Source organism: Osmerus eperlanus, chromosome 23, assembly GCF_963692335.1.
Source record: "Osmerus eperlanus chromosome 23, fOsmEpe2.1, whole genome shotgun sequence".
NCBI lineage: Eukaryota > Metazoa > Chordata > Actinopteri > Osmeriformes > Osmeridae > Osmerus > Osmerus eperlanus.
In genome coordinates this window covers 2460788-2488109 of record NC_085040.1, presented here as the reverse complement: position 1 = coordinate 2488109, position 27322 = coordinate 2460788, and the positions used below count along the sequence as shown (strand labels likewise).

General features: G+C 48.0%; 4 protein-coding genes across 6 annotated transcripts; 2 read left to right on the top strand and 2 right to left on the bottom strand.

Annotated features, from left to right (window-relative positions):
• Nucleotides 1-4: 4 nt before the first annotated feature.
• LOC134009644 (E3 ubiquitin-protein ligase CCNB1IP1) lies at nucleotides 5-2409 on the bottom strand. The gene is made up of 4 exons (XM_062449210.1): nucleotides 2076-2409; nucleotides 1781-1927; nucleotides 1334-1499; nucleotides 5-432 (listed from the first exon to the last, which is right to left on the bottom strand). The coding sequence occupies exons 1-4, from the start codon at nucleotides 2370-2372 to the stop codon at nucleotides 266-268; spliced, it is 777 nt and encodes a 258-aa protein (XP_062305194.1). The 5' UTR covers nucleotides 2373-2409; the 3' UTR covers nucleotides 5-265.
• Nucleotides 2410-3681: 1272 nt separating this feature from the next.
• Nucleotides 3682-10811, top strand: si:ch211-212k18.5 (sal-like protein 4). Its single transcript, XM_062449220.1, has 3 exons — nucleotides 3682-4432; nucleotides 6087-9394; nucleotides 9512-10811. Exons 1-3 carry the CDS (start codon nucleotides 4357-4359, stop codon nucleotides 9746-9748), a joined length of 3621 nt encoding a protein of 1206 aa, XP_062305204.1. The 5' UTR covers nucleotides 3682-4356; the 3' UTR covers nucleotides 9749-10811.
• Nucleotides 10812-12548: 1737 nt separating this feature from the next.
• Nucleotides 12549-20840, top strand: slc7a7 (solute carrier family 7 member 7). Of its 3 annotated transcripts, none has more exons than XM_062449216.1 (10): nucleotides 12549-12845; nucleotides 14204-14851; nucleotides 16977-17102; nucleotides 17248-17392; nucleotides 18062-18185; nucleotides 18372-18475; nucleotides 18951-19047; nucleotides 19760-19909; nucleotides 20072-20255; nucleotides 20432-20840. In XM_062449216.1, the coding sequence occupies exons 2-10, from the start codon at nucleotides 14350-14352 to the stop codon at nucleotides 20506-20508; spliced, it is 1509 nt and encodes a 502-aa protein (XP_062305200.1). In that variant the 5' UTR covers nucleotides 12549-12845; nucleotides 14204-14349; the 3' UTR covers nucleotides 20509-20840. The 3 variants fall into 3 exon arrangements, with proteins under 3 accessions (XP_062305200.1, XP_062305201.1, XP_062305202.1); XM_062449217.1 differs by having other exon boundaries at nucleotides 12549-12928; XM_062449218.1 differs by lacking the exon at nucleotides 12549-12845 and adding an exon at nucleotides 13501-13520.
• A 59-nt stretch (nucleotides 20841-20899) lies between these two features.
• On the bottom strand, nucleotides 20900-25122 carry oxa1l (OXA1L mitochondrial inner membrane protein). Its single transcript, XM_062449219.1, has 10 exons — nucleotides 24965-25122; nucleotides 24383-24511; nucleotides 23981-24263; nucleotides 23656-23799; nucleotides 23429-23514; nucleotides 23084-23248; nucleotides 22846-22950; nucleotides 22341-22503; nucleotides 21893-21973; nucleotides 20900-21743 (listed from the first exon to the last, which is right to left on the bottom strand). The coding sequence occupies exons 1-10, from the start codon at nucleotides 25073-25075 to the stop codon at nucleotides 21610-21612; spliced, it is 1401 nt and encodes a 466-aa protein (XP_062305203.1). The 5' UTR covers nucleotides 25076-25122; the 3' UTR covers nucleotides 20900-21609.
• Between the last annotated feature and the right edge of the window lie 2200 nt (nucleotides 25123-27322).

Sequence of the window (27322 nt, the reverse complement as noted above, 5' to 3'; positions counted from 1 at the left end):
CAACTGTGACGACAATGCGTTTAAAAAGAATAAAACAAACTTCCCACAAAGAATGAAGACTAATCATTTCTTCCAAACCGGACAGAACTTCACACAAATACAAGCATTAGTAATAAAGATGATATTTTCACAATAATTTATAAAACTTTAAGAACACGATAATAAAAACAAAACAGCAACAGTAAACAATAACCAATGAACCTGTAATTCATCTAACCGTCAGATGACAAACCTCTCAACCGACAGTTATGACCAGTAGGCTGACTCAGTGCTTCTTGATGAAGCAACGTCCTCTCTCTCTGGCTGGGGAGCTGAACTGGAAGAAGGTCCTCGCACCCTCGGGCTCCAGGGAGGAGAAGAGGCGGCTGTCCCCCTCGGGGCCCATGCCCAGGAATGAAGGGCTTCCTCTGGGAGAGGGCTGCCTGACCACCCCTGGGGAACACGCAGGAGGTTCAGTGTCTCCTGTTGTTGTCAAGGCGTTTTCCCCTTTAATCCATCAACTAACTTCATCCTGTGTTCACCCTGTTGTCCCTACAGTATACATGCTTCTTTGTGTTCTGTCTCAAGTGTTTTGTTTGCATAGTTTCCTGCATTCTCTCAATGTATTCCTGTATTTCCTTCCTTTACTAGTTACCAAGGACTACTTTGTATAGATGGATATCATACACAGCAAATTATCAATGTAAAAAAAACATCTACGATAAGGATTGTCCCCTTCCCTCTGTCTCTCTGCCTCTCTCTCCCTCTCACCTGAGGTGAAGTCTCTACTCTCTCTGCCTCTCTCTCCCTCTGCCTCTCTCTCACCTGAGGTGAAGTCTCTGCCTCCCTCTCACCTGAGGTGAAGTCTCTGCCTCTCTCTCCATCTGTCTCTCTGCCTCTCTCTCTCACCTGAGGTGAAGTCTCTGCCTCTCTCTCCCTCTCACCTGAGGTGAAGTCTCTGCCTCTCTCTCTCCATCTCACCTGAAGTGAAGTCTCTGCCTCTCTCTCCCTCTGTCTCTCTGCCTCTCTCTCCCTCTGTCTCTCTGCTTCTCTCTCTCCCTCTCACCTGAGGTGAAGTCTCTGCCTCTGTCTCTCCCTCTCACCTGAAGTGAAGTCCCTGCCTCTCTCTCCCTCTGTCTCTCTCCCCCTCTCTCTCCCTCTGTCTCTCTGCCTCTCTCTCCCTCTCACCTGAGGTGAAGTCTCTGCCTCTGTCTCTCCCTCTCACCTGAAGTGAAGTCCCTGCCTCTCTCTCCCTCTGTCTCTCTCTCCCTCTGTCTCCCTGCCTCTCTCTCCCTCTGTCTCTCTCTCCCTCTGTCTCTCTCCCTCTGTCTCTCTGCCTCTCTCTCCCTCTCACCTGAGGTGAAGTCGGAGGCTCCGTGGGGGGCTGGCTCTCTCTCCCCCACCACCATGTTGCGCAGCCTGAGGGAGTCATAGAGACCCTGCAGCTTCTGGTACTGTCTGTTCCTCTCCATCAGGCGCTCCGACACCTCGCTGTACTTCCTCTTGTACTCATCCGTCACCTGGGTGACGGGAAGAGAGGAGGAGGAGGTGGAGGTGGTGGTGAAAAGACAAACGAAGAAGGGAGAAGATGTCAGTGGGGTGGAGAGGTTCAGCATGAAAAGCAGGTTCGGTCCTCAACAGGTCTTCACATAGGAGATTTGTGAGTCAGAGCAACTCAGCGCCAACCCGCCTTAGGTCAGACCTGCTAATACGGCCTTTGCTCAAGGACATGCTCACAGACACAAGCGTTTTAGGACCAGTTAGGAATGTCATTGATCAGTGATGCATAGGTTACAAGCACCTTCTTCAGAGATGCAATCTCCCCCCTCATCGCACCGAGCTCCAGTTCTCTACTCTGGTTCTGCTGGGTCAGGACCTTCTCCATCTGTTTCACCTGTCCCTCTGCCCTGGACAGGCTGTACTCCTGGTACATTCGTTCCTGGTGCACCTGCCACACACACACACATGGATCCTCACGTGGTGGCACTAGCGTGTGATAATCGCCGTTTCATGCGGATTTGCACACATATCAAACATAATGGCGAACCATTTGAATAGTGGTGTGCTTGAAGAGTCAAAAAAACATCCTCGCTGACCTGGTAAGTCCAGAAGGCCAGCGCGCGTGCACTGATGTCCAGCACAGTCTCTGGCCTGAGTCCCGCGAGGACCATGGCCTTGTACTCCTCAGATGGGGACAACTCTGTTCGCACGATGTCAAGTTTCCCCGAGAGCGCAGAGGAACAGGCGGGACAGATCGCTGGGGATCGACTGAACTCACCGGAACCGTGCTGATCGCAGAAAGCATGTGAACAGGCCGTGACCCAAGCAAATCCACACAACTTAGACCGACACTTCGGGAAGTTGCAGAGCAGAGTATCGTCGCAGAGAGACATTTATATAAAGTAAGTTAGCTACAAGAGGACACAAGAACATCACAAGAAATTATGGTTAGAACTCCTCGAGCAAGCTAGGTGGTTACCACGAGCAGGTAGTTAGCACAAGCTGGCAGAAGTATAGCTACCATACTTTATGCACTTTGGGCCCACACAGGATAATATAACACAGTATCACAAAAGTAGATCAGACATCAGCAATATGTGGTAATTTATCTTACTGTTCGCTACCTACCTTGCCACAGTCTTGTTTGGTGTTAATTAACTAGCTATCTTGCTACTGTAAATTAGCTAAATTGTAATCCCAAAACAGGCTGAACCAAGCCCTAAAATCCATGCATGAATGATAATACAGTGTTTACCTATGTTTAATTAATAACTTCGACAAATGTGGAAGCGTCAATAATAAAGTAACATTAAAGAACCTATATTAGTAAGATGGCAGGTTAAACTGTCGTTCAGCATACTGATCAGGTAAAGTAATCTGATTGGTTAAATGAGAGAGTAGTCAAAAATAGCCAATCATAACACTACATCATGTCTACATTTTACTCTTTTTATTTATTTTTTACATTTTACAGATCTGATTAGAAAACCGTGGCACCCTGATTCATTTTGTGTTTAAATGTCATGTAAGTCTAACAATGTTAGCAATTATATTTTTCCGTTTGATATGCTGCATGTTTTCATGTGCACAAGCACTGAAGTCATACATGTGGGACACCTACTTAAATTTGGTATTTTCTTTCTATCTCCCTTTTATCCCTGCTCCACGTGGTACAGGAGTGAGGGCGGGGGGTGAAAGAGGGGCATTGTGCAGAACAGCAGTGGATCCGGGGGTTCATAGTGAGAGAGGGGAGACGGAGATGCTCACTCAACTGTGTCCAGTGCGCCATTGTCGCAGATTCCCATCTATTCTTTCCCTTTTAAATAGAGCTCCGCGCGCAGCAGTGGAAGGAGGGGGTCGGGGGTTCAGGCAGTAGTGTGCGCTGGCAGAACATGGAACACATCCATGTTCTAATGTGGCTGGGCAATCGAGAGAACCCCCACCCCCGTTAATTAGCCATCTTAAAATGAAAGGCAAATGAACCCCATTCATTCCGCTGCAGGAACCACACCATATATCCATGTCTATCTTGCGATTGCAATTATGATTGTTGTTGTTATGATTTTTGTATAAGTTATTGTTCAATTCCGAACACTTTAATAGAAGACCAAAACTGATTTTGAAGTTCGAATTTAAATATTAGTCTATAAGTCAGGTCTTCTATCGTCTGTAGACCTGGTTTGTTTCTAATAGTGGAGCTAGAAAACATGCGTTTAATTTATGAGACTTCCTAAATATGTCTCTCGAAAATAAGTTCAAACATCCTTTTAAAAGTCCAACAAGAGGGGCATATATTATTTTTGGTTGAATCCATGTGTTTTTTGACATCACGTTGTCATTTTTTGATTGAAAGTTTAACTGCTGTGCGGTGCATGTATAGAGAAAATACGGAAGAAAGAGGGAACCAGGAGTCTGTGTGTTCCACGCTATTGAAATGCAAATCTCATTGAAGAACAAGGAGAGGTTGTGTGTGACTGCAGTGTATGTGTGTGTGTGTGTAATGTGTGTGTGATGTGTGAGTGATGTGTGAGTGTATGCATGCAGGGGAACAGCAGGAGAGGAGGGGCGCAATTTGGGCAAGTTTTGGGAGAGAGAAGACTTTAGAAAAACAGCCACACACGCACTCACTGCGGCATCAAATGACACGGCGCAGTCACACGGATTTCCACTTTTAAACCGTTTTTCTCAATCCAAGGAATCAACTTTTGATAGCCTACTGCCAGTTCAAATGCTACCTGAAACTCCACTTAACTGAAATCAGGAGTTCTAGAGGAATTGTTTGGTTTGGGGATTGTTTGGAACGCGTGCAAGTGCGAAAAGTGCCCGGTGTGGTTTAATCGACTGATGCCCCCCTCTCTCTCTGGCCCCTCGTGAATCATGTCACGCCGGAAACAGAAAAGACCTCAGCAACTCGTTAACGCGGATCCGGGGGGCACGCTGCTGCTATCGCACGGTGAGAAAAGTTCATTATTATTCTAGTGCATGTGTTACTATTAACGGGAAATTACTCCCACTAAGCAGAATCCAAGCAACAGGTCGCCACATAAACGTACAGCTCTCGCGGTCAGTATCAATAGGTCCTTTCTTTTGTCATTGCTCTGTGGTTCCTCTGCAATGAAAGCACTGGTTGATTTAGCTGGTTCATTCATAAGTTAATGGTGTACTATTTGCAGCGTTTCCCACCCATGAATTAGTTTTTATTCAAATGCATGACATTTTGATGTGCACGTAGAAGATTTTTCACCATTATCTTCAGTATAGGCCCCTAGTCGATGTCAATGCTAAGTTTGTCTGCAGTCACTTAAGATTCTACTGCAGGTTCTACAGGACAGACCAAGCAAACTAAATATTTACATTCAATGCGTCTGTGGCCATTTTCCTGTGATGTTAGTGGGACACTATTGAGGCAGGCCACTCTGCTGGAGGTCTTGGTATAGAGAAGTTTCCTATTCACCCCAAAAATGTGGATGGCTACATGGGGGGAAGGGTAAAGGCTGTTTTGGTAAAGATTAATCTCTACCCTTCTATTCTCCTCTCCCTTCTCTCCATACTGCTTTCCTTCACATTTCCTTGTTCTTCCCTCTCTTTTTCTACCCTTCTCTCAATGCTTCCCCCCCCCCTTCTCACCCTGCAGTTCTATTGACTGTATACTCCCTCTCAGTTGGGGTGTAGAAGGTAAAACAAATCTGAGAGAGAGAGGGGGGGGGGGTGGTATGCACCTTCCATTTAATGTTTGGCACCAGGAACATACCTCAGACCGGCATTTCGACTAAACTAGTTATTCGCGTAATTCGTTCCCAAACTAGAATTTCATTCTAGGAGCCTGAATCTGGCTCTGTTTCAATGAGAAGCTACTCAGGCCTTAGAAGTAGTGAGAAGTACAGTCATTAATTCCATCACTATACAGCCCTCCAGCAGGGAATACTTAGTGTGTCTCTCCATTGTTTTACCCCTCCCCCCTCTTTCCCCCTTACTTTTTCTCACTCTGTGCTCAAGATTTTGAAAGAATTTGACCCCAGAGCTCGAGGGGTCACATGAACTGACCAATCAGAGCTGCCTGGACAGTGCTCAGAAACCTTAGCATGGCCCGACCCTTGACCCCTGTTGTGACGTAAGGGGGAAGGGTGAATGAGGAGATGAAAGACGTAACTGCTGGAGTGAGGGGTGGGTTAAGAGGGGTTATGGGTTGTCTTGGTGATGTGCATTGTCTTTTGAAAGGTGTTGTCATAGCAGCAAGGTGGTCTGCCAGCTTTTGTGGGATAAAGACGCTTAAGAGTTGTCCTTTAGAGAGCACAGAGTAAGACAATACAATAGAAAGAAGCTGTAGAGACTGTGTTGCCTTTGTCGCGTTGAAAAACTGATACGCTTTAAAAACGTAGCCTCAGTTACTTCATTGAAGTGTAATGTGTGCCGTATATGCATTTCTTGTTAAGTAAACTGTTGAGGCCTGCCATGCTTGTTTTTGTTTGTACCCTGCTTGGCTTGTTTGCATGTGTGGAACGTGGAGACTTTGCAGACCCGAGTCTTCACAGATTCATCGTTCAGTTGCTGTTCCAAGCATGTAGTGGCGAGCATCTCCTTATGACTGTCTTTCCCTCCGTCTACAGATGACCAACTGGTTGTGAAATCACCGTCCACCTCTCTGGGTTCAGAACTGAACTCCTCCTCATCCTCGTCCTCTCCCACCTCCCTCCAGGACTGCCAGCCCCCCCTGGCCCCTCGCCCGTCCCCCGGGGGGCTCCACGTGCCATCCCTCCCCAGCGAGAATTCTCCCCCCCCCCACTGGCCCAGCAACATCACCCCCTTCACTACCTCCCTCCCGAATACCCACTCCTCGCTCTCCCCAGACTTCCCACACCCGTCCCTGTCCTCCCAGACACACTCCCCTCCACTCCTCCTCGGTCAGACGTCTGGACCACACACCCTCACCCACCAGAGCCTCTCGCACCCCACCATGACCTCCCCTCAGATGGGCAGGTCTGCCACCACCACCTCCTCCTCCTCCTCGGTGTCCTCTCTCGGTACTATGACCCACCAGGAGGTGACCAGTCCCGGGCAGCAGACGGCCTCCAGCCCCCTCGGCCCGGGTCAGTTGCAGGTTCCTCCCACCCTGGCAGTGTTGCTGGAGGAGCTCAGGGTGCTGCAGCAGAGGCAGATCCACCAGATGCAGATGACCGAGGAGATCTGCAGGCACGTCCTCCGCCTCGGAGGGGCTGTTTACTCCCAGGATGGACCTCAAGCGGCTGCCAACGGCCACCACAGATCTGGATCTCCTTCCCCAACGCAGCCCTCCCCTGCCCCACGGCCTACCTCAGATTCATCTCTCCTTTCTGGGCTCCCCTCCCTCTTCCCCCAGCCAGCGTTGTCAAAACCCAGCCTCTCTCAAAGTAATGGGAACCGGGCCCCACACTCTTCTACCTCGTCCTCCTCCTCCTCCACCCTTAGTTCATCAGCCGCCTCCCTCCACCCTCTCTCTCTCTCTCTGGGTCTCCCCCCACGCTACCTCCACGAGAAGTCTTCCAATACATCCCCCTTCGGCCACAGCAACGGGGTCGGCTTTCCCACCCCACCCCTCCCTACCTCCAGCCTCTCGCAGGACCTCTTCAACCCCAGCTCCTCCATCGGGTCCTCGGCGAGCTCCTCCTCATTAGGGCGTCCGCCCCACGCCTGCCGGTTTTGCGGGAAGGTCTTGAGCAGCGACTCATCCCTCCAGATCCACCTGCGGTCCCACACGGGCGAGAGGCCATACCAGTGTCCCGTCTGCCTGAGCCGCTTCACCACCCGGGGGAACCTGAAGGCCCACTTCCTGAGGCACCGCGAGCAGAACCCAGAGCTCTCTCTCTCCCTGCTGCCCCCGGCCCTGTCTGACCAGATCCTGCCCACGCCCACCCCCTCCCCCAGCCCCGCCACCTCCACCAGCCAGAGGCGCAGGAAGCGCCGGGCGGAGGACGAGGAGGCGTTCACAGGCGTGAAAGGAGGAGTGGGGCTGGCAGACAGCATGGCTCTAGGTTTCCTGTCCGGAGGGTCTTCTCGCCCCTCGTCCTCCTCCCTCCCCCTGCCCCCCAGCGTGGACATGGCGCTGCTCTCCACGGCTCACTCCTTGCTGCAGCTCAACCGGGCATCCGCCGCCGCGGCCGCAGCCAGCGCCTCCGGCAGCGGCTCCGGAAGCATCTTGTCTTCGTCTTCGGCCGGCACTTCGTCGTCCGCCATGGGGAGCCTGTTCAAGGGAGCCAAGCAGCAGAGGTTCGACGAGAATACCCCTCCTCATTCTGGACTGCACCCCAGCTCGCCTTACTCCCAGCTGGCCCACCTCCCCAAGATCCTCTTCCCAGGCGGAGCGTCCGCCCACCACCTCGCCCTCCTCCGCCCGCCGACACACCCCTCCGCCTCCCACCTCGCCTCCCCCCACTCTCAGCTCCCCTTCCCCTTCCCTCCGTACCCTAAAGCACCCACCTCTTCGTCGACATCCTCCCCCACCTCCTCCACCCAAACCTCCGACACCTCCAAGCTACAGCGGTTGGTGCAGAAGCTGGAGAAGCAGCCCCAGGCAGGCACTACCTCCTCTCCGCGTTTCCAGGACGACAACTCGGCCGTCGCGGACATGAACGGCCAAGACCTGACCATCAGTTCCAATGCCTACCGTAGAGAGATGATGGCAGCCTTGGGCCTGAGCCCCAACACCACTGCGGGGGCAATGGATCTGGCCAACCACAACCTCCTCGGATCCAACAACCCCTCCCTGGTCCCTAACCAGTGCGGGGTTTGCCTACGTGTGCTCAGTTGCCCCAGGGCCCTGCGCCTCCACCAGGCCACCCACCTGGGGGAGCGCCCCTTCCCCTGCAAGCTGTGCGGCCGCTCCTTCTCCACCAAGGGAAGCCTGAGGGCCCATCTGGCCACCCACCGTGCCCGCCCTCCGAATGCCCGCGCCCAGAACTCCTGCCCGCTGTGCCCCCGCAAGTTCACCAACGCCCTGGTGCTCCAGCACCACATCCGCTTGCACCTGGGGGGACAGATACCTCCGGAGGACGACACGGATATGCCTCTGGAGGACGACGCGAACCACCGGAAGATGAATCACCCCTCCGTCTCCCCATCCAAGCCCCAACAGCTTCTCCCTCTGGCCTTGACCATGGGCAGCAACAGCGGGTCCATCGTCCAGAACCCTCCAGTCGGTGGTTTGGATTTGGGGGTGGCTCCCAAGCAGCAATCCCTGGCAGCTGATCTGAGTCGCCCGAAGGTGGAATCTGACCTCTCCACTCCCAGTATTAGTCCACCTCTGACCCATAATCCACAAGAGGCCCTCGGTCAGAGAGAAATTCCCCAGACCGACGATGGGCTAACTAACGGCTCCATTCCCACCCACGCAGACCTCGCTGCCACTCCTGCAGTCTCCATCTCTGCCCCAGCGGACAATGGAGAGGCTGAGGACCAGCCCCTCTCCCTGTGTATCTCCAAGCCTGGACTGGACGGTGGGTTGAGAGAGAGCCTCAGTAACGCCTCACCATCCGCAGAGAACAAAGTTAGCTCTCATCGAGGTAGCCCCGCCCCTGAATCGACCCCGAGCTCCCCAGCCCGAAACCAGTCACCTGAGCTCCCCCTTCCAGCAGCAGCAGCCTCTGAGCCAGCCACAGACGAACTCACACAGGAGCCCACTCCGGAAGAGGAGCCGGCAGTCACCACGGAGGGGGAGAAGGAGAGCGCCTTGCCCAGGGACAGCTCATCCGTCCTGGGTACTGAGGCGAAGGAGGAGACCCCCTCGGAGGTTTGCGATGGTTCCCAAGAGAAGGCGGACCAGGAGGCTGTGCAGCAGACTGCTCCAGCACCACCAGCACCATCTCCCCAGGCCCCCCGCCCAGACAAACCCTACAGGTGTTCCCAGTGTGGAAAGGCATACGCCAGCCGCAGTGGACTCAAGGTATGAACATACACTACTGTTGTAGATTGGAATCAAAACACCTTTTATATAATATATATATATATGTATATAATATACCTCACTTTACCTAAAGCGTTGTTTTTTTCTGTTCAACAGGGACACATGAAAACCCATCCTGGAGCTGTGGCTAACGCCTCTTCTAAGGCTCCACTGGTCATTCCGGCCAATGAAAACGAGACTGTGGAGGATCGAAGTTCAAATTCAGCCAATGGGACCCCGGGAGAGAAGATTGATGTTCAGCCACTGGTAAAAACTCCTGAGAAAAGTTCCTCTCCGGAGGAAACTCCCACTGTTGATGGTGAAGGAAAGAAACCTGAGGACATTACTGAGTAAAAGGAAATGTGAAAGAAGTCTGCTTGGTTAGAAAAGCCCTGACAAGGAAATGTATTTTCAGCTCAAATTGATCCATTTTAGAATCACTGATTCTATGTTTATTTTTTTATATTATAGTCCAGTAGGGATAGTCTGTCCAGTAGTGTGGCATGTTAGATTGTTTTGAGGTAGTGACTCAGTCAAGTCAGTTATGAAATAATGTTACTATTTCAAAGAACACAGTGAGGCCTTATCGACGCATGTCACAGAATTTCCCTTGAGGCAAAAGAACACCCGTGTGTGTTTTATGGTACTGAATTTCCAAGGGCCGAACAGAGCACAAACTACTTCAAACATGAGCTACTGTAAAATGAAAAGAACCAGGTTTAGGTAAAAAAGTATTTTACACAAACTTAACACCAAAATAGGCCAGTTTAGCAGTGGCCACATTGTAAATATGAACCTTGGTTCCATCTTTTAAAACTTTTTTTTTTCCTCTTTTTTTAAACTGTCATGCTGCTGTTCTGAAATTTCAATGGAGTTGCACTGTGTCTACTGCTGTCCATACGTCCATTGATACAAACACAACGATTGTGATGATGATGCTAATGATGATGATGATGATTGTGTTACACTGCCAGGTATGTTGACTTTGTAAATCCTCGACCTGTCCTGGTCTAACTCTGTAATCACCTTATCTAATGCCCAATCAGACTTCCAACTTCAGTGATTGTAATCGGTTTATCTGTAAAAATAAGGGACAGAACAGACATTGTAAGTGTTTGTGTGTGTGTGTGTGTGACCAGGATGATTTGTCAGTGTCTGATATATTTACCTCACCCCTTCTCTTCCTCCTTTGTGTTCCAGTCTCTCCCCCCCCCTTTTCTCTTCTCTCAAAGCACTTGAGAGTTAAAGTTTTCTGCCCCTGCAGAACTTGTCTTCACTGTATCCCTGCTACTTAGCTCAGTATAGTTTTGTATGTTTCATTTTGAAATGGTGTACCGCCATTGTTTTTGTACTGTAGTTTAAAAAATGTGCTTCCACATAGGATGTTAAAAAGAGAAAATAAAATGATGGTGATGGTGAAAAAGAACCCCTTTTTTATCGAGGTTGTCTTTTATGTGTCCACAATTAGTCCCAGAATAGCTTATGTCTCATTCGGTTCCCCTCTGTTTAAGTATTCCGTGAGCATGACAGTGTTTCGTGTCTGAGTGTTCCCTGTCGGCCTGTCTGCTTGTTTGTCTCGATGCCCTGTGTGTGACTGAGTTCTTTTGTCTACTGCTTCGATAGCAGTCTACTTATTCTGCCTTTTCTGCCCTCATTTTCTTTTCATATGTTTCAGTTCCTCGGGTTCTGTGAGGTGTGTGTGTGTGTGTGTACAAGGGATAATCAGTGCCTGTGTGAGTGCCGCAGTGTGATTGAAAGTGCAGCTGTAGAGCCCCCCTCCCTCCCCCCCCCCCCTATCCTTCTGTGTGTCATACTCTCTTTCATACTCACTCTTTCATTTTCCCTTTTATTTCCCCCTCTCTCTGTGTTCTCCCCCTCCATGTGTAATGGGGCTGACACACAGGAAGCTCTAATCCGTGCACAATGACACCCCTCATCCCCCCTATGTGACTGGAAGCAGCACAGGGGGCAGCGTGGACCAACCTGGCCAGCTGTCCCCAAAATGGCTGGTAATCCCCCACACTACTGAGGCTCCAGAAACCATGGTAACCGGTAACCAAGGAGAGGAATCTGGGGGGCAAGAGAAGGGGGACTGGGGGAGAGAGAGAGACAAAGGGCTGAATGGAACCCCCATGTGTGAGAAGTTTGTCCACATGCGTTTCAGTGATAGACATGTCTCAATCAAAAAGGGATAGGAATTAGGGTGAAGGGACGTTCCCAATGTTTGCTTTTCAGTTTGAGATGGACGACTTGTGAAAAGGCGTAGTCTTAGATGTGGGCGGGGACAGCCGTCTTGATCAGGTTAGCCCGACCCCTGCAGATAATCAACAGGTGGCTTTGCTATTGATTACAATTCACATTATGCTCATGTTGATCGACTGTACTACTTTAATCAGTCGCTGTCGAAAAATCATCATAGATAAGTGTTAACTGTCTAGATCAAAGTAACAAACTAACATTCCACGACTGATTATCTTAATTGATGTTTTACTTTTGTCTCCAGCAAGTCGAAGTTGACTTTTTAAGGACAATAAGCAAAAGAAAACACCAGATTCCATTCGAAGTAATCGAACGCTAAATTATTCCACTGAATGAACGGTTACTTTTTTCCCCAGCAGAGGGGGCTGTAGGCCCTATACTGTTTCTAAGATAGACGCATCAAACTTGACTGACATTGTGACTACCTCCTAGCATTTCGATATAATGCTTAATTTGTACTTTTTCGCTGGGTATGATGCACATACTTCTTTTGCAAAGACAACTAGTTCAGTCTTGTATTGGGAATTAACATTTTATTAAAACTTTAAATCATAATATTTGTATGCAAACACCAAAAAGTAAACGGAAACTAGCGTTTTTAAATAAAATCAAAACGAATTGTAGTTGCTGCAGTTATTTTTTACAGTCATTGGCACATATTACCTATAAGCTTGTCTAGTCATGTAGCCAACTTGTATTTTTGTCACCGTGTTAATCACCGAAGACTTTCTACGTAACCCCATTTAACATTGATCATATGGATTAATCAGTTCAACAGAAACCCAATTAATTACAGCTGCTCAAAAGCGTCGTAGCAAGTCATCGATGTAAACCACTCCCACTTCCTCACCTCCTCTCTTGTCTCCTTGGTAGCCGCGTCAGAAAGCAGAAGTTCATCAGCTGATCAAATGGAGCACCTTCAGACCAGACAGACTGTCATCGGTTAAAGCCGGGCCTGCGATCGGTGGACGCGTGACTGATATAGGGAAGGGCAAGTGGAGAGAAAAGCGTGCGCAAGGACAGACAGAAGGTGTCGTGGAAGTCGTTTGAAAATCTATGAAGTTTGAATGGATGTCCGCACTTGAGATGAAGGTTTTATAGATCTCTGGACACTGAATCGAGAGCGAGCAGGAAAACCAAAATAAGACTCCTCGCTAGGTATCAAGTTCACCTGCACGCGCATCTGGAGAAGGTAATAACCACGATGTAGCCAATAAATGCAGACTATTGGAGCGACCAGATGTTGCCTCTACAGTGGTCAAAGGGTGTTATCTGGTAAGCCCTATGATCAGTTTAACACTTATTCCTCTAAAAATCATTAAATTATTTATTAACCTCTTATGGCATTCCTGGCTCGCTGGGCATGTTCATCAATACGCTCGTTTATCAGTTCTACTGTGAAGATTAACCAGTGAGAGACTCGCATTAGTTGTCTGTGCAGCACCTAAGGCTGATTTCAGAGGCTGCCTGCCACTAAGTTGCAACAGTAAGAGAGAGAAAGAGACTGACAAACTGTCTGTCATGTGTATAACCTTGAGTAGACATACTGAAGCCTCTTGGAGAGTTTATCTGTGCCTTGTGGACCTTGCACTCTGGTCCTTGAGGAGCCTCCCTCTCTCTGTGTCTCCAGCTCTCCTTGTAGTCACATGCCAGGGCTATCTACAGTCCAATATTGTGAAATCAGTCTTCCTTTTGAACTTGCAAATCGCGGGGTGAGCACTCTGAACTTCTCCGTCTCTTTCCCCCCCCCCTTCCACCACTCACTGTGGTCTGCGTGAGTGGACTTCTCTGTCCCCTTCCTGGTCTGTCGAACCCAAGACCGAGCTGCTGTGGTAGGAGAACGTCTTTGCCATTCACTAACGTAGAGGTGTGTGAGTCTGTCTGTTTCAGATCATGTGTTTGGAGGCATGATGTGTGTGTGTGCGTGTGTCTGACATGTTTTGACACGATGCATGTGTGTGTCTCACGGAGAATGTATGTTATAGGCATGAGGCGTATGTGTGTCTGAGAATGTAGCTTATAAGCCCAGTCTTCCTAATCAGCCCGGCCACGTGCGTCTCTCCTCATTAGACTCTAGTCATTAGACTTTCATGCTGAGGGTGATGAACTTTGGAAAACATGTGACTGGATCATCATGCTGACACGTCTTAAAGACTATCTGTGTGTACACTTTTGTGTCAGTTAGTTGTTTAGACTAACTATCGTGGTGGAAGTTGAAACTGGTAATGAACACTGCAATGTTTTCAGTCACATTTGTCACTGTTTTTCTTTTTTTGGTCTGCCTCTCTGTCAATACACTCAACCTTAAAAGCCCATTTACTCTGAACTGTAATGGCTCTTAAATTGCCATCTGTAAAAACCAATACCAAGCTGCGGGTGTGTGGGCGTGTGCATGTGTGGCCACGTTTGCCTGGGTGAACATGGCGGCGCCCTGAGGCGGCTTTGGTGTTGTTCTCACAAACGTTTTATAAATGTGTACCCATATCTGTGATCAATGGTTGCCCATGGCAACGTCCACACACTGTCTAATTCGTTTTATGTCTTCCACAGATGTCACCTGTGGGACCATAGTTGAGGGAAAAAACTTTCATTTTCACCTCAAGCAATATACCTCCCCTCTCACTGACTGACTTCTCTGCCGCCCAATCACTGATCCCATCGCCACTTCCCCTCTGAGCCACCTCCAATCCAAAACAATGGCTACCTACAGCCCCGCCCCCAGACAAGACTCGCTCTGCGAGGAGAGCAATGGCGGCACTTCTCTCAAATCGGCAGGCTCCAACGAATCCATGAAGCTGAAGAAGGAGATCTCGCTCCTGAACGGCGTCTGCCTCATCGTGGGCAACATGATCGGCTCAGGGATCTTCGTCTCCCCCAAAGGAGTGCTGATCTACAGCGCCTCCTACGGGCTATCGCTGGTAGTGTGGACCATCGGGGGCATCTTCTCCGTGTTCGGGGCCCTGTGCTACGCCGAGTTGGGCACAACCATCACCAAGTCTGGGGCCAGCTACGCCTACATCCTGGAGGCCTTCGGGGGCTTCATGGCCTTCATCCGGCTGTGGACGTCGCTGCTCATCATAGAACCAACCAGCCAGGCGGTTATAGCCATCACGTTCTCAAACTACATGGTGCAGCCCATCTTCCCTACCTGCATAGCTCCGTATGCAGCCAACCGTCTGCTGGCTGCAGCCTGTATCTGTAAGTGGAGTGTGTGTGTGTGTGTGTGTGTGTGTGTGTGGGCGTGGGATAGAGAGAAAGGTTGATGGGGGAGTTCTGGACTGTGGTAAATGGGAGAATGTGTCTGTCTTTGTGAAAAAAGGGAGAACAGAACTAACGTGACCTCACTAGACGACCTGGAGAGCGTCGTAGCAGGAGAAGTGTGAACACACCAGGGTGAAAGAGGAACAGAGGGGCAGAGCCATGACAGGCCTCACATGCTTCCTGTGTAAAAGACACGGAATAAGGGAAAAGATCATTTTACTCAACTAACCCAAAAAGTTAGACGTCATCAGTGTCCATGCCAAGGATAAGGAGATAATATCTAGACTAAGAGTGAGTCAGGGAGGGATCTGCATTGAGAGCTTATCTCGTCTATCACCACACAGTTTAGTATAATAAATGGATGGAACTCTCAGAACAGTGGACTAATTAATAGAATTTGGAGATTGGAACAGACAAAGAATAGAACTTTAGGACAGGCAGAACACTGAGACAGACAGAACTCTGGGACAGACAGAACTCTGGAACAGATAGAACTCTGAGACAGACAGAACTCTGAGACAGAATGTTGAGACAGAACGCTGGAACAGACACTTGACAGAAACTCTGACAAACAGAACCCGGTCTTACTGAGATGAGGCTTCACATTCAAGTTCCCAAACCTCACTGACTGCTGTAGTAATAAACTATCAGGCAGGCAACAGATAAGTTAAGCTTTGAAGGCTGTGAGTGTGCTGATAGCTGTGAAGCTATTGCAGCAGTGAGAGAAAGAGACTCTGACCTGTGGGCTAATGGCAAATGACTGGCTCAGCATGGTGCCGCCACTCACACACACACACACACACACACACACACACACACACACACACACACAGGCACCAGTCTCACATCACATCTGGACCACATCTACGTCCACTGGACCTCCAGAAACCGATCTCAAACCTCCCACCCTTCTAGCCTTCCACTGTCAACATGCCACGCCTTGGTACATCTGGGCTCTGGCCCTCCCCCGCCCCCCCTCTCCTCCTTCCAGTCCACAGGTCACTGTTGTCTGTCTGGTGAGGACCATATGTTATGTTTGACAGCCTGTGGAGATGAGACCGTTATTGATGGTGTTATGATCGTTCCTGTCATACAGGGGAGGAGGTGGGGGTTGTTTTTGTGGGCTGGGGGAGGCTGATGTGTCACTGATGTGTAAGAAGTGAGATTGAACTTGGGTCTTGACCACAGGCCAACGCTGCTTTCAAGACAAAACACTTTCCCCACACCGTTTTATAACAGAAAGAAATCGATAAGGCATTTTGTAGATGTGAAAGAAATTTTGGAAATTGAATCACTTCCTGTTCGCCCCTTCAAGTAACAGAAATGTTTTTTCTATGGCACATCTCCTCTAAACAGTATCTAAATGCAGATGATAAGATGACAGTTTAGGCTGTATCAAACTGCATGAGAGCCTCGGGCATAGGATGATTGTGAAGATTCAGACCACAGCTAATCCATGCTTCAGTTTTATGATCTTGGAAGGAACAAACAATGATAAAGGCCCAGGGAGAGATAAGGATAGGGAGGAAGCTGAAAAACATGTTTTTCCAAGTAACTTGTAATATCTATGTAGCATTGGGCAGATCAGTGAGCCAGTCAGTCAGTCAGTCAGTAGGTCAATAAAGTATGTGGCGTATGATTATCTCTGTAGTAGAAGTTAGAGTGTCAAGTACTCACAAGCCTGACCATGCAAAACCTTGAGAACATGGTTCTGTGTTCTCTCTCACTGCGCTGCGCCTTACCCCAGACTTCCAACTCTGTGTCCAAGTGCGGGTATGATCGTGTCTCTGAGTGTGTGTGTGGCCTTGTCTGTGTGTGTGTATGGTCATGTCTCTGTGTGTGTGTGTCGTCATGTCTCTCTCTGATGTGCTGCTCTCAGCTTATTTGATCTGAAAAACAGGCAGGTCTGCTGGAGTCAGCAGCCCCATTTCCTCAAGCTTGGCAGGCTTGGACACACAAACACACACGCAGGGATATTTGTATGTCTAGCAGTGCATGAATGTGTCTTCCAGTGTGGGCGTCCATGTGACCTTGTGTTACACTCTTTGTACCCACCTCGCAGGTTTGCTGACCTTTGTGAATTGTGCCTATGTGAAGTGGGGGACCAGAGTCCAAGACTTCTTCACCTACGCCAAAGTCATAGCCCTCATCGCTGTCATCATCACAGGCCTGGTCAAGATAGGACAAGGTACCGACGCACCGTTAAGCCCTCATACACACATATGCACTTTTTAAACTCTCACGCACACACCTCTTTTTCCCTGACGCACAAGCACAGATTTATTTAATTGGATATGAGAATGACTGCGATCTGCATGGCTTGACTCTCTCAGGTCATACCAAGAACTTCGAGGGTCTGTTTGAGGGCTCGTCCACAGACCCTGGGGACATCGCTCTGGCTCTGTACTCTGCGTTGTTCTCATACTCTGGCTGGGACACCCTCAACTTCGTCACAGAGGAGATCAAGAACCCAGAGAGGTGAGGGGGATAGGGGGGGAGGTGAGGGGGATTGGGGGGGGGTGAGGGGGGAGGGAAGTGAAGGGGATGGGGGGGATAGGGGGGTTGAGGGAGTCGAGGGGGATAGGGGGGTGAGGGGGAGGGTGGGTGGGTGGGGTGGGGTGGGAGCAAACTGTCTTTATTGTGGTTAAGTTTAGGGTTTGAAAAAAGATAAGGCCCAGATGTTACAGGGCATAAAGACAGACTGAAAGTAGTGTTGTTTTAGGACAGGTTTGTATCAGGTAGAGGGGAGGGTGGGAGGGAGGGAGGGAGGGGGGCTAAGGCTCCTCCTGGTATTTATCTGAGCCTTTGCTCTGATTCACACAGCCAGACGCTGATCAAATGGACCAAGACGGACATGTGATTGGATCACAAGCTACTCCCAGGGTTCTCAGGCAGATTATGTGACAAACATCCCTCACTGTTCCCCACCTCCACTCCTCTACTCCTCCCCACCTCCACCCCTCCCTCCTTCCCCACCCTTGCCCAGGGGGGTTAACTGGTGACCCGCTCAGTCATAATGAACTAACCCTGAATCTGAGCCAGCTCATTGCCTTCAGCCCCTTACCTTCCCCTACCCCCTCTTCCCCAGACTTCTCTAAATGAAAACCGTCTCTAACTCCCTCTGATGTTTGTTTGTGTGAACTGCAGGAACCTGCCCATGGCCATTGCAATCTCCATGCCCATAGTAACTGTGATATACATCCTGACCAACGTGGCTTACTACGCTATCTTGCCCATCCAAGCCATTTTAGACAGCGATGCCGTGGCTGTGGTGAGTCACCTTATATAATATCAATACTTCCTATATAGTTTGTTTACTTGGTTCACTTCCTGGTTTCTAACCATGACTTGCAGTTAACTATGGTACTGTAATTTACCTTGATGAGTTGGCATACATATTGGTGCTACTAGGCTTGAAAATACATTTACATTACATTTTTTGTTTTACCCTCCACAGACATTTGCCGACCAGGTGTTCGGAGTGATGAACTGGACGATCCCGCTGGCTGTGGCTCTCTCCTGCTTCGGAGGACTCAACGCCTCCATCCTGGCCGCCTCCAGGTGAGAGGGAACCTGAACACACCTGTTCCTAAACACACCTGTTCCTGAACACACCTGTTCCTGAACACACCTGTTCCTGAACACACCTGTTCCTGAACACACCTGTTCCTGAACACACCTGTTCCTGAACACACCTGTTCCTGAACACACCTGTTCCTGAACACACCTGTTCCTGAACACACCTGTTCCTGAACACACCTGTTCCTGAACACACCTGTTCCTAAACACACCTGTTCCTAAACACACCTGTTCCTGAACACACCTGTTCCTAAACACACCTGTTTCTGAACACACCTGTTCCTAAACACACCTGTTCCTGTGTTTTGGTCATCAGCATCGTCATTTCATTACACCTGTTTACCACCTCGCCATGCTTTTCTGTAGATACCAGACGACAGAGTAGAGATGTGTGTGTGTGGCTACTCCATTAAGTGTGTGTTCCCGTGGCGTGTGACACGTGTGTGTGTTCCTCCAGGCTGTTCTTCGTGGGCTCCAGAGAGGGTCACCTGCCCGACTACCTGTGCATGATCCACATCACCCGCTACACACCCATCCCTGCCCTGCTCTTCAACGTCAGTCAGCCATCTTCTTTTTCTGTGTTCTCACTCTTACGAGCCTTGTTTGATTGCCTTGGTGGTCCTTTCCAAACCACTCTCTCATCTCTCTTAAGGTGCTCACTGGCCCAATGTACACCAACCAATACTATCAAATGTCTGGATGACTATCTAGCTATCTGGCTACAGCTGTGCAATGTTGCCTGGTTTCTGAACACATGCTGTTTTCTGTGGCTGGTTAGGTAGTTATACCAGTTAGCTATGTGCTTACACAGCTGTTCATTGTTGGGTTAGTGTGCACTTACCTCTGCACTCACCTTATTCTGCAAACATTCCAAATACAACTGCCATTCTGATGAATGTTGGGATGTTGGTGTATGTTGGGGCAGTATGCAAACACCTCTATAGAATTCTGTCTGGTTCCGAATTGTCAGATTTGTATTCCTATTGTTTGCCTTAGAATCCCATCTGCCTCAAGGCTCTGTCTGCCTCAGTATTCCATTCCTCTCATTGTCTGTCTAGCTCGTCACAATTCAGTCTGTCTCAGAATTCTGTCTGCTTTAGCGTTCCATCCTTCTAACCCATTACTTGCTTCAACGTCCGTCTAGCTCATAATTCTGTCTGCCTAAAGAGTTCTGTTCCCTCTGAGGGTAAACAAACTGAATGTGGTGCTGTCCTTAACACTACTGTAGGCCTGTTCACTGATTGCCTGTGTGTTGCTGCTGTGCAGGGTGCCATGGCCCTGGTCTACCTGTGTGTGGAGGACATTTTCAGACTCATTAACTACTACAGCTTCAGCTACTGGTTCTTTGTGGGCTTGTCCATTCTGGGCCAACTTTACCTGCGCTGGAAACAGCCTGACAGAGTGAGACCACTCAAGGTAAAAACAAAAAACAAAACAATATCATATATATATATATATAAGATCATTTGAATGTCAGCCCAATGTCTAATCTCCACCAAAACAGTGAACTTACCTTGTGAAAATATAATATAGCAATGTTAACGTTCCTAAGATGATTCTCCTCTCTCTCTCCCTCAGCTCAGTCTGTTCTTCCCTATCGTCTTCTGTCTCCTCACCGTCTTCCTGGTGGTGGTCCCGCTCTACAGTGACACTGTCAACTCCCTGATTGGCATCGGCATCGCCCTATCAGGGGTGCCCGTCTACTTCCTGTGTGTCTACACTCCCGCAAACAAAAGGCCCATGTGGATTCGCAAGAATATTGGTGAGAATTCCATTCACATTCAATTCTGATGTGAATATAACATTACTAGTAACGCTGTTTCACATCGTGCAAAGTTTAGTGAAAAGGTTTGTGTTATTCTCTAAACTATATGGTAGATGTATTTTTGAGTCTTTCAAGTGATTTTTCTATTTTCCCCCAATCTTTATCTCCCTCAGCCTCTTTCGGTCTTCTGATTCAGAAGGTGTGTTACTCTGTTCTGACTGAGATGGACACCGATGACAAGGCAGATTAGCGACCCTCAAACTAACATCTCACTGACTGAAGACGCACAAAATCAGAGGCTCAACCACACCCAGGTGGCCAGATTCTTCCACTGAGTGGCCAAGAACAGGGTGCTCATGTCAGCAAGAGAAATCCTTCGCTGGACCAAGCCCTGGCTAATCAATCACGTACATGATCATGTACTGAATAGACAATGGAGTCCTGCCATGGCCAAGATGTCACAAAAGCAGACATCACAGAATATTCTTTACATTCCACAAGAATAAATTAAGCATTCCTGTCTTTGAGATATATTTGTAGTTTTAACCGAACAATGAGGTAGATCTCTCGATTAATTGTTCAGTTCGTAATTGAAATTTGTGAAGTTAAAGAGTAATTCTCAAGTATTTTTGAAGGGCAAGTAATTACGTAGGATAAATTCTCTTTTCTGAGGAAAGGAGAACATCTTTGAAACTGTAAGCACTGATGACCAGAGAAAATGTCTTTAGTATCTCCTGTCGTGAAAGACCAGAAGCATAAGACACTCATGGCACATACCTCTCATGTTAAGGGTATTTGTTTGTCCTGTAATATTAGTATTTCTGCCAAAGATCTTAGTGAAGGGCTTTTTTTTTTCCCTCCTACATCCTCAAACCTGAGGTGGATATTAATTGACCTCACAAATGGCAAAGTAAAGACTTTATAAATGTATTTATAATAAATCACTCATGGATACTGAGAATTGATCTTTTCATTTACATTGTCATTTAGCAGACGCTCTTATCCAGAGCGACTTACAGTGAGTACAGGGACATACCTAGGCAAGTAGGGTGAAGTGCCTTCCCCAAGGACACAACATCATTTTGCACGGCCAGGAAACAAACCAGAAACCTTCTGATTGATAGTCCGATTCCCTAACCGCTCAGCCATCTGACCCCCCCCCCCCCCAATTAACACACCACGGTATGAAGCTACAGACATCTGTAGGGGTAGACATCTACAGCTCTTTAATTGGAATAATACACTGAAGACCCCACTCTGTTCTTCCAACCAACCATTTCACAGACTTATCCATCAATAAATATATACACACACGTTTCATTGGGCCTCCCAAGCTTTCACTCATTCTCCTTTATCCAATAGTCTCTTCCCATGGCCTCTTCTTGCCACTGGTTGGCTGGGCAGCAGTCTTGGCCTGTGCTGCTGCTGGTCTGGGTGGCGCCACCTGCTGGAGGGGGTTATGGTTGAATGTCTGCCTTAAAGGACCTGGATAGACAGGAAAGAGGAGGAGGAAACACAATGAACAACATATAACTGCATGAAGTAACAAGAGTTAAGGAGGAGAGAGAGAGAAACATATTTATTTAAAAATAGGAAAGAGGCAGAACGATGAGAAGGCCCAGGGTGCGACTGACCTTTGGCGGCCAGTTGCAGATGGTTCTTGATCCTCCTCTCTCTCTCCTCCAGCTGGTGGACCAGCTGAGCGTTCTTCCAGCCTGGGAGAAAGAGAGGGATGACAGCGACTTGTAAAAAAAGAGAGTCAGAGGAGAATGAACGTGTCTGTGTCGGAGACAGTGAATACATAAGGTACAACGGGATGAGTGCCTTCTGTTTAATGAGTCCTGACAACAACCCAGGGTGCGAATTACAGGGGGGCTTGGGCCCCCCTAATTAAGACCCCCCCCCAAAAGAGGTAAAAACAACAGGTCGGGGGGGTCGATACATTTATATATCGTTCTTACCTGTAATCGTAAATATTACTTTACGCCCTGGAGAAGAATTTGACACCCCCGATTGTTATATTTTTATTGTTTTTGACCCCCTCGATTGTCATTGTATAATTCGCACTCTGACCACACCCACCTTTCTTGATGCCGTCAAAGAGGCCGTCTTGGGGGGGCATGGAGGATGGGGGGTGGATGATCTTCTCTGGGATCCGCAGCTTCTGCCTGACGAGAGGGTGTTTGAGCAGAGCCACCTGGCCCAGGGAGAAGCAGTTGGAGGTCAGCCAGTAGGTGAACACCGCCTGGGGGGAGAGACAGGAAGCAGAATATAAGATACCACTGTCTCACAGCAGAGGGCGCAATTACTCTACAGACTAATGTGACGACGAAATTGAGGAGTAAAAGAGAGCGAGGAAGGGGAGAGCGAGGAAGGGGAGAGCGAGGAAGGGGAGAGCGAGGAAGGGGAGAGCGAGGAAGGGGAGAGCGAGGAAGGGGAGAGCGAGGAAGGGGAGAGAGAGGAAGGGGAGAGAGAGGAAGGGGAGAGAGAGGAAGGGGAGAGAGGGGAAGGGGAGAGAGGGGAAGGGGAGAGAGAGGAAGGGGAGAGAGAGGAAGGGGAGAGAGAGGAAGGGGAGAGAGAGGCTGACCGTGGGGAAGTTGATGGTGAGCGGCAGGATAATGAAGGGCATGATCCTGAACACAGTCTTCATGGCTCGCATGTTGGGGTTGTCTATACCAGACTCTGCCCCCAACTGAAACAGGTGGAAGAACGGGTCATTTGAGTGGAAGATTTAAACAATTTGACAGATCCTAATCAATACCTGACATTCTACACAAAGCATTAAATTGCTCCAGTAAGCGTCCTCGGCCTCCATGCCCCCTCACCTCCAGTATGAAGAACATGGTGCCTGTGACGGCTAAAGGGAGGATGAAGTAGGGGTCAGCTGCAGTCAGGTCAGTGAACCAGAACAGCCCTCCTGTCTGCATGCTGGGCACCGGGTGGTACGACATCTTGCGCAGAGCGATGAAGAAGGAGATGAAGACTGGTGTCTGGGAGGGAGGAAGGGAGAGATTATATTCATTGTTATAAAGAGGACCAAGCGTTCTTCAATACGTACTGACTGGAATAAGAGTTGGTAGGCATGGACAGTGTTGTGCTGCAGCCTGTCGTACAAACATGACTTGTGCGACGCTGTGTCTTGTGAGAGAGGAGACGCACTCGACACTGACCTGTGCGAGAGGGACCAGGAAGCCACGGAGAGGGTTGACGTCATGCTTCTTCTGGAACATGGTGAGGTCAGCGTAGGCCTTGGCAACTAGACAGAGGGAAAGATGATGCATGACACTGCATTCCCGTAAGGCACGAATAGACAAGTTAGTACCTTTCAGGTAATAGACGGAAAGCAAAGGGCAGAAAGTTTGAGATGATGAGAGGAGGAGGAAGAGGGAGGACTCACAGTCAAACTTGTTTCCGCTCTGTTTGGCTTCGTTCATCTTACTGGTGAGTTTGGTCATCTCTGGCATCACGTTGTTGAGCTTCGCCGCCTCCCTCTGGCCTTTCACAATCACTGGGAACACCAACATTCGAGCTAGCACTGTGCCTGGGGTAAGATAAAGAAGGTCAAAAACAACAACTAGCAGTGCATTATGATTCCCGACAGCAGTGCTCAGCAGAAAGCCTTGAAAAGGTCATACAAGGTCACATGAGTAGGATAAAGTATCAACCATCTGAACCAAGCTCAGTTTTGGTAGGGATTTTGTATAGCAACAATCAGTGTTTACCTATAACGATGGCGCCCCACCAGGGAACCCCCAAATCCACGTGGAAGAACTCCAGCATGTTCTGGACCAGACCCACAGGAGTGGAGCACCCCAGACCCAGCTCCGCCAGGCTGACTTCGGCTCCAGGCCCGTGGAGCACGTCCAGGGCTGTCGGAGCAGCCTCCACCAGCGACTCAGAGATCGGTTGTGTGATTACAGGGGTGGGGTCTGCGATGACAGGGCTGGAAACGGGAATGGATGCTTCCACAACTGGAATTGACGGGGGAACCGGTGCAATTGGGGTCTGTAAAAGTCGACAGGAGATCTTGATCTATATTTTGGTCTAAACATCCCAGAAATGGTATGCAAGGATGAAACAGAAATGCTCACAGAAATGCAAGGTAACAAAAATCGCATTTTCACCTGTGAGCTGTTGTGCCTGACTGACACAGCGCTGACCAATAAGAACCTCCCATGGTGTCGCCGGCCAAGGACGGCTCTGGTGGCAGGACTCCTGCAGTCTATGTGAAGGTGGGAGCTCTGTATAAACCTCTACAGAATGAAGAGAATACGGCTGGTCAGTGAAATATTTCACTTTAATAAACCACAGACATAAGGCATTCGTGGCCACCACGCAAAACACATAGTATTCTGACTCCAGGCTAAAACATCCTGCTAAGTTAGCATGCTAGCTGCAACAGCTCAGATCTACAGGAAGTTCTACCATTTTAGCTAGCTATCGAGAAAACTAGCATAACGTATACTACTACTTATTAGACACATTTTTAAACGTCAATCATGTCAACAGGTGTCAGAATAATTGCTTTAGCTAAATTACGTAGCTTGTTGCTGGCTTCAGTGAGTAATAGGACACACACTAGCTGTGTCAAAGTCAAAGCATGCACACCATGGTAGCCTACGCGTCAGTGAAAACCCCTCTGTTTATTGCCAATGGAACCAGAAAACACGTTAATCGGACAGCACCGAGTCATGATCAAAACTAACCTGATTCCATCCTTCTGGAAATGTATGCTTAACTCGTTTAGAGAAACTCGTCCGTTGAAACAAACATCTCGTTAGGCAAACTGGAGTCACCCCACTTCTGATCGCTGCCATGTTGAAATTGTAACTACGGGCACCTAAAGTGGACAATCTAAGTACGTTATTACGGTGGCTGTGAAGTGCAAAACACACCTACTATGTGTACATGTACATCCCCAAATGAACACACGTGCCTGTATGTACTATCCACCAGGGGGGATTATTACTCTATTTGCTCCCTGTCTCATATTCTATGTATGTTGCTTGCTAATGCTAGAGGCAGGGAGTGCTTCCCTTAGATACATCCACTTTGCCAAAGTCAAACCTATTTCCATGTCCATGGTTATCAATAAATGCTCAAATCAAATCACGTGAGTGTCTTGACTGAACTGGGGCCAAGAGTACCTTTCAGAACTAACTTCTCGGAGTCTAGAGTATGGTAAGCTTTCCTAAAATACTGTGGCTGTCTGGTCTATGATGTAGTATCCATGAGTGTATAACAAACATCTGCTGTATGTCATCTTTATTTTTCTCTATTTGCTATAAATGTCATCCTCTGACCTTCATGCCCTAAGAGAGACTTTGCAACCACCACTGTGTAACTGGTAGTTTTTCTTGTCAAGGTGTATCTTAACTCTCTCTCTAATCAGCTGATTGTCTAATACTTATAAATCCAGTACCTAAACTGATAGCCTACATTACCATGGTGTGTTTAATATCTAAAAGTGTGACATTTTATAGGCACACCATTACTATTATATTCATCAATTATTCACAAGTAATAATATGAAGTTTAATTATACATACAGTACATCAATGTCTTGAACACATGCATATTTATAGATAGGGAACAGTGCCCGCGATGATGTCGGTGACACAGATTTGGAATTGTAGATAGACTAGTGCACCAAATCGTGTCCAAAATCATGGCATTATTAGTGAGATAAAAAAGTTGATCCTGTACATTAAATATGTGACTAAATTACATAAAATACCAATGCACTTTTTATTCTAATGAAAACAGAACTTTGATTGCCCAATTAACCTTACTCTCAGATTATGTAATGTTTAACATCATGGAAAAAATAAATCCTCATACACCAAAAAAATCAATGGGCCTTCTTGTCCTTCAATACTATACTTTTGTTTACAAGAAAAATGCTCATCGCTCTTCTGCTGGCCGTCGTTCTCTTCTTTTGTCCATCCAACTTCTTTCTTTTCTAAATAAATAATAGATACATCATGACAAATTATTATAGTGCCACATCTGTGTTCTTGCAACTTTCAATGGGTTAAATGTACATAAACAGATTGAGCCTTTTCACTGCATCTTTTACATTTAACAACAGAAAAGCAACCAGTAGAGCTGGACTGCTTCCATTTAGTCCCACACGACCCCCTCCCACCTCCCACTTTTACATTTTTTACACAATCACCCACTCTTCTATTCTTGTAATTCACACCTTGCTTTCCTGACAAAATCCTTCTTGTTTTCTTTGGAGATGGATGCTTTAAGGCAGCAGGCAAGTAGTCAGAATCGGTGAGCTTTGCAAACCTAGCAATTTTAGGTTGAGTTCGAAAGAATCAAACCAAAATATCCCTCCCTTATTGTAAAAGTCACTCCCTCAAAACACATGAGCCTGACTTCTGCCGGGAGGTGGGTAGGTCGACAGACAAGTAGCCTGTCCAATCATTACATTCGGTCCAAACTACATGATTGGTCATGTTTATTACAGTCCTGCTACGCCAAGATATCTGATTTATTAAATGTTACTGTAAAAACTTTACTGATTTATTGGTTGTTATCAGGATTTTAGGTTTATATCAGCAAACATTACAAAAAGTGCATCTCAACAACATTAGTGCATCTCCAAAGCAAATTACTTGTATGTGTAAACGTACCTGGCAATAAACCGGTTTCTGATTCTGATTGAAGCAGGCTGCCTGTAAGCATGATGTTGGTCTTCAAGGGAGGGGTCCACTCCAGGGTCATGGAGTCACTCTGGGAGTTTGAGAGAGGGAGAGACAGATAGATAGAAAGAGAGAGAGTGACAAAGAGAGATGGAGAGAGAGAGATGGACAGAAGGGAAAAAGAGAGCGGGTTGAGAGAGATGAGGGAGAGATGGAGAGGGAGAGAAAAAGAGTGGAGAAGAGATAGAAAAGATAGAGGGAGGGATAACAAACAAAACTACTTTTAGGGCACTTGTCTCATATTTTCATGCTGATTACCTTGTGAAACTGTTTCTTCGCAATTGAATTATCAAATGAGAAGCATGATACAATCACACTGCATCTGAATGATATGGTGACCTCATACTGTTG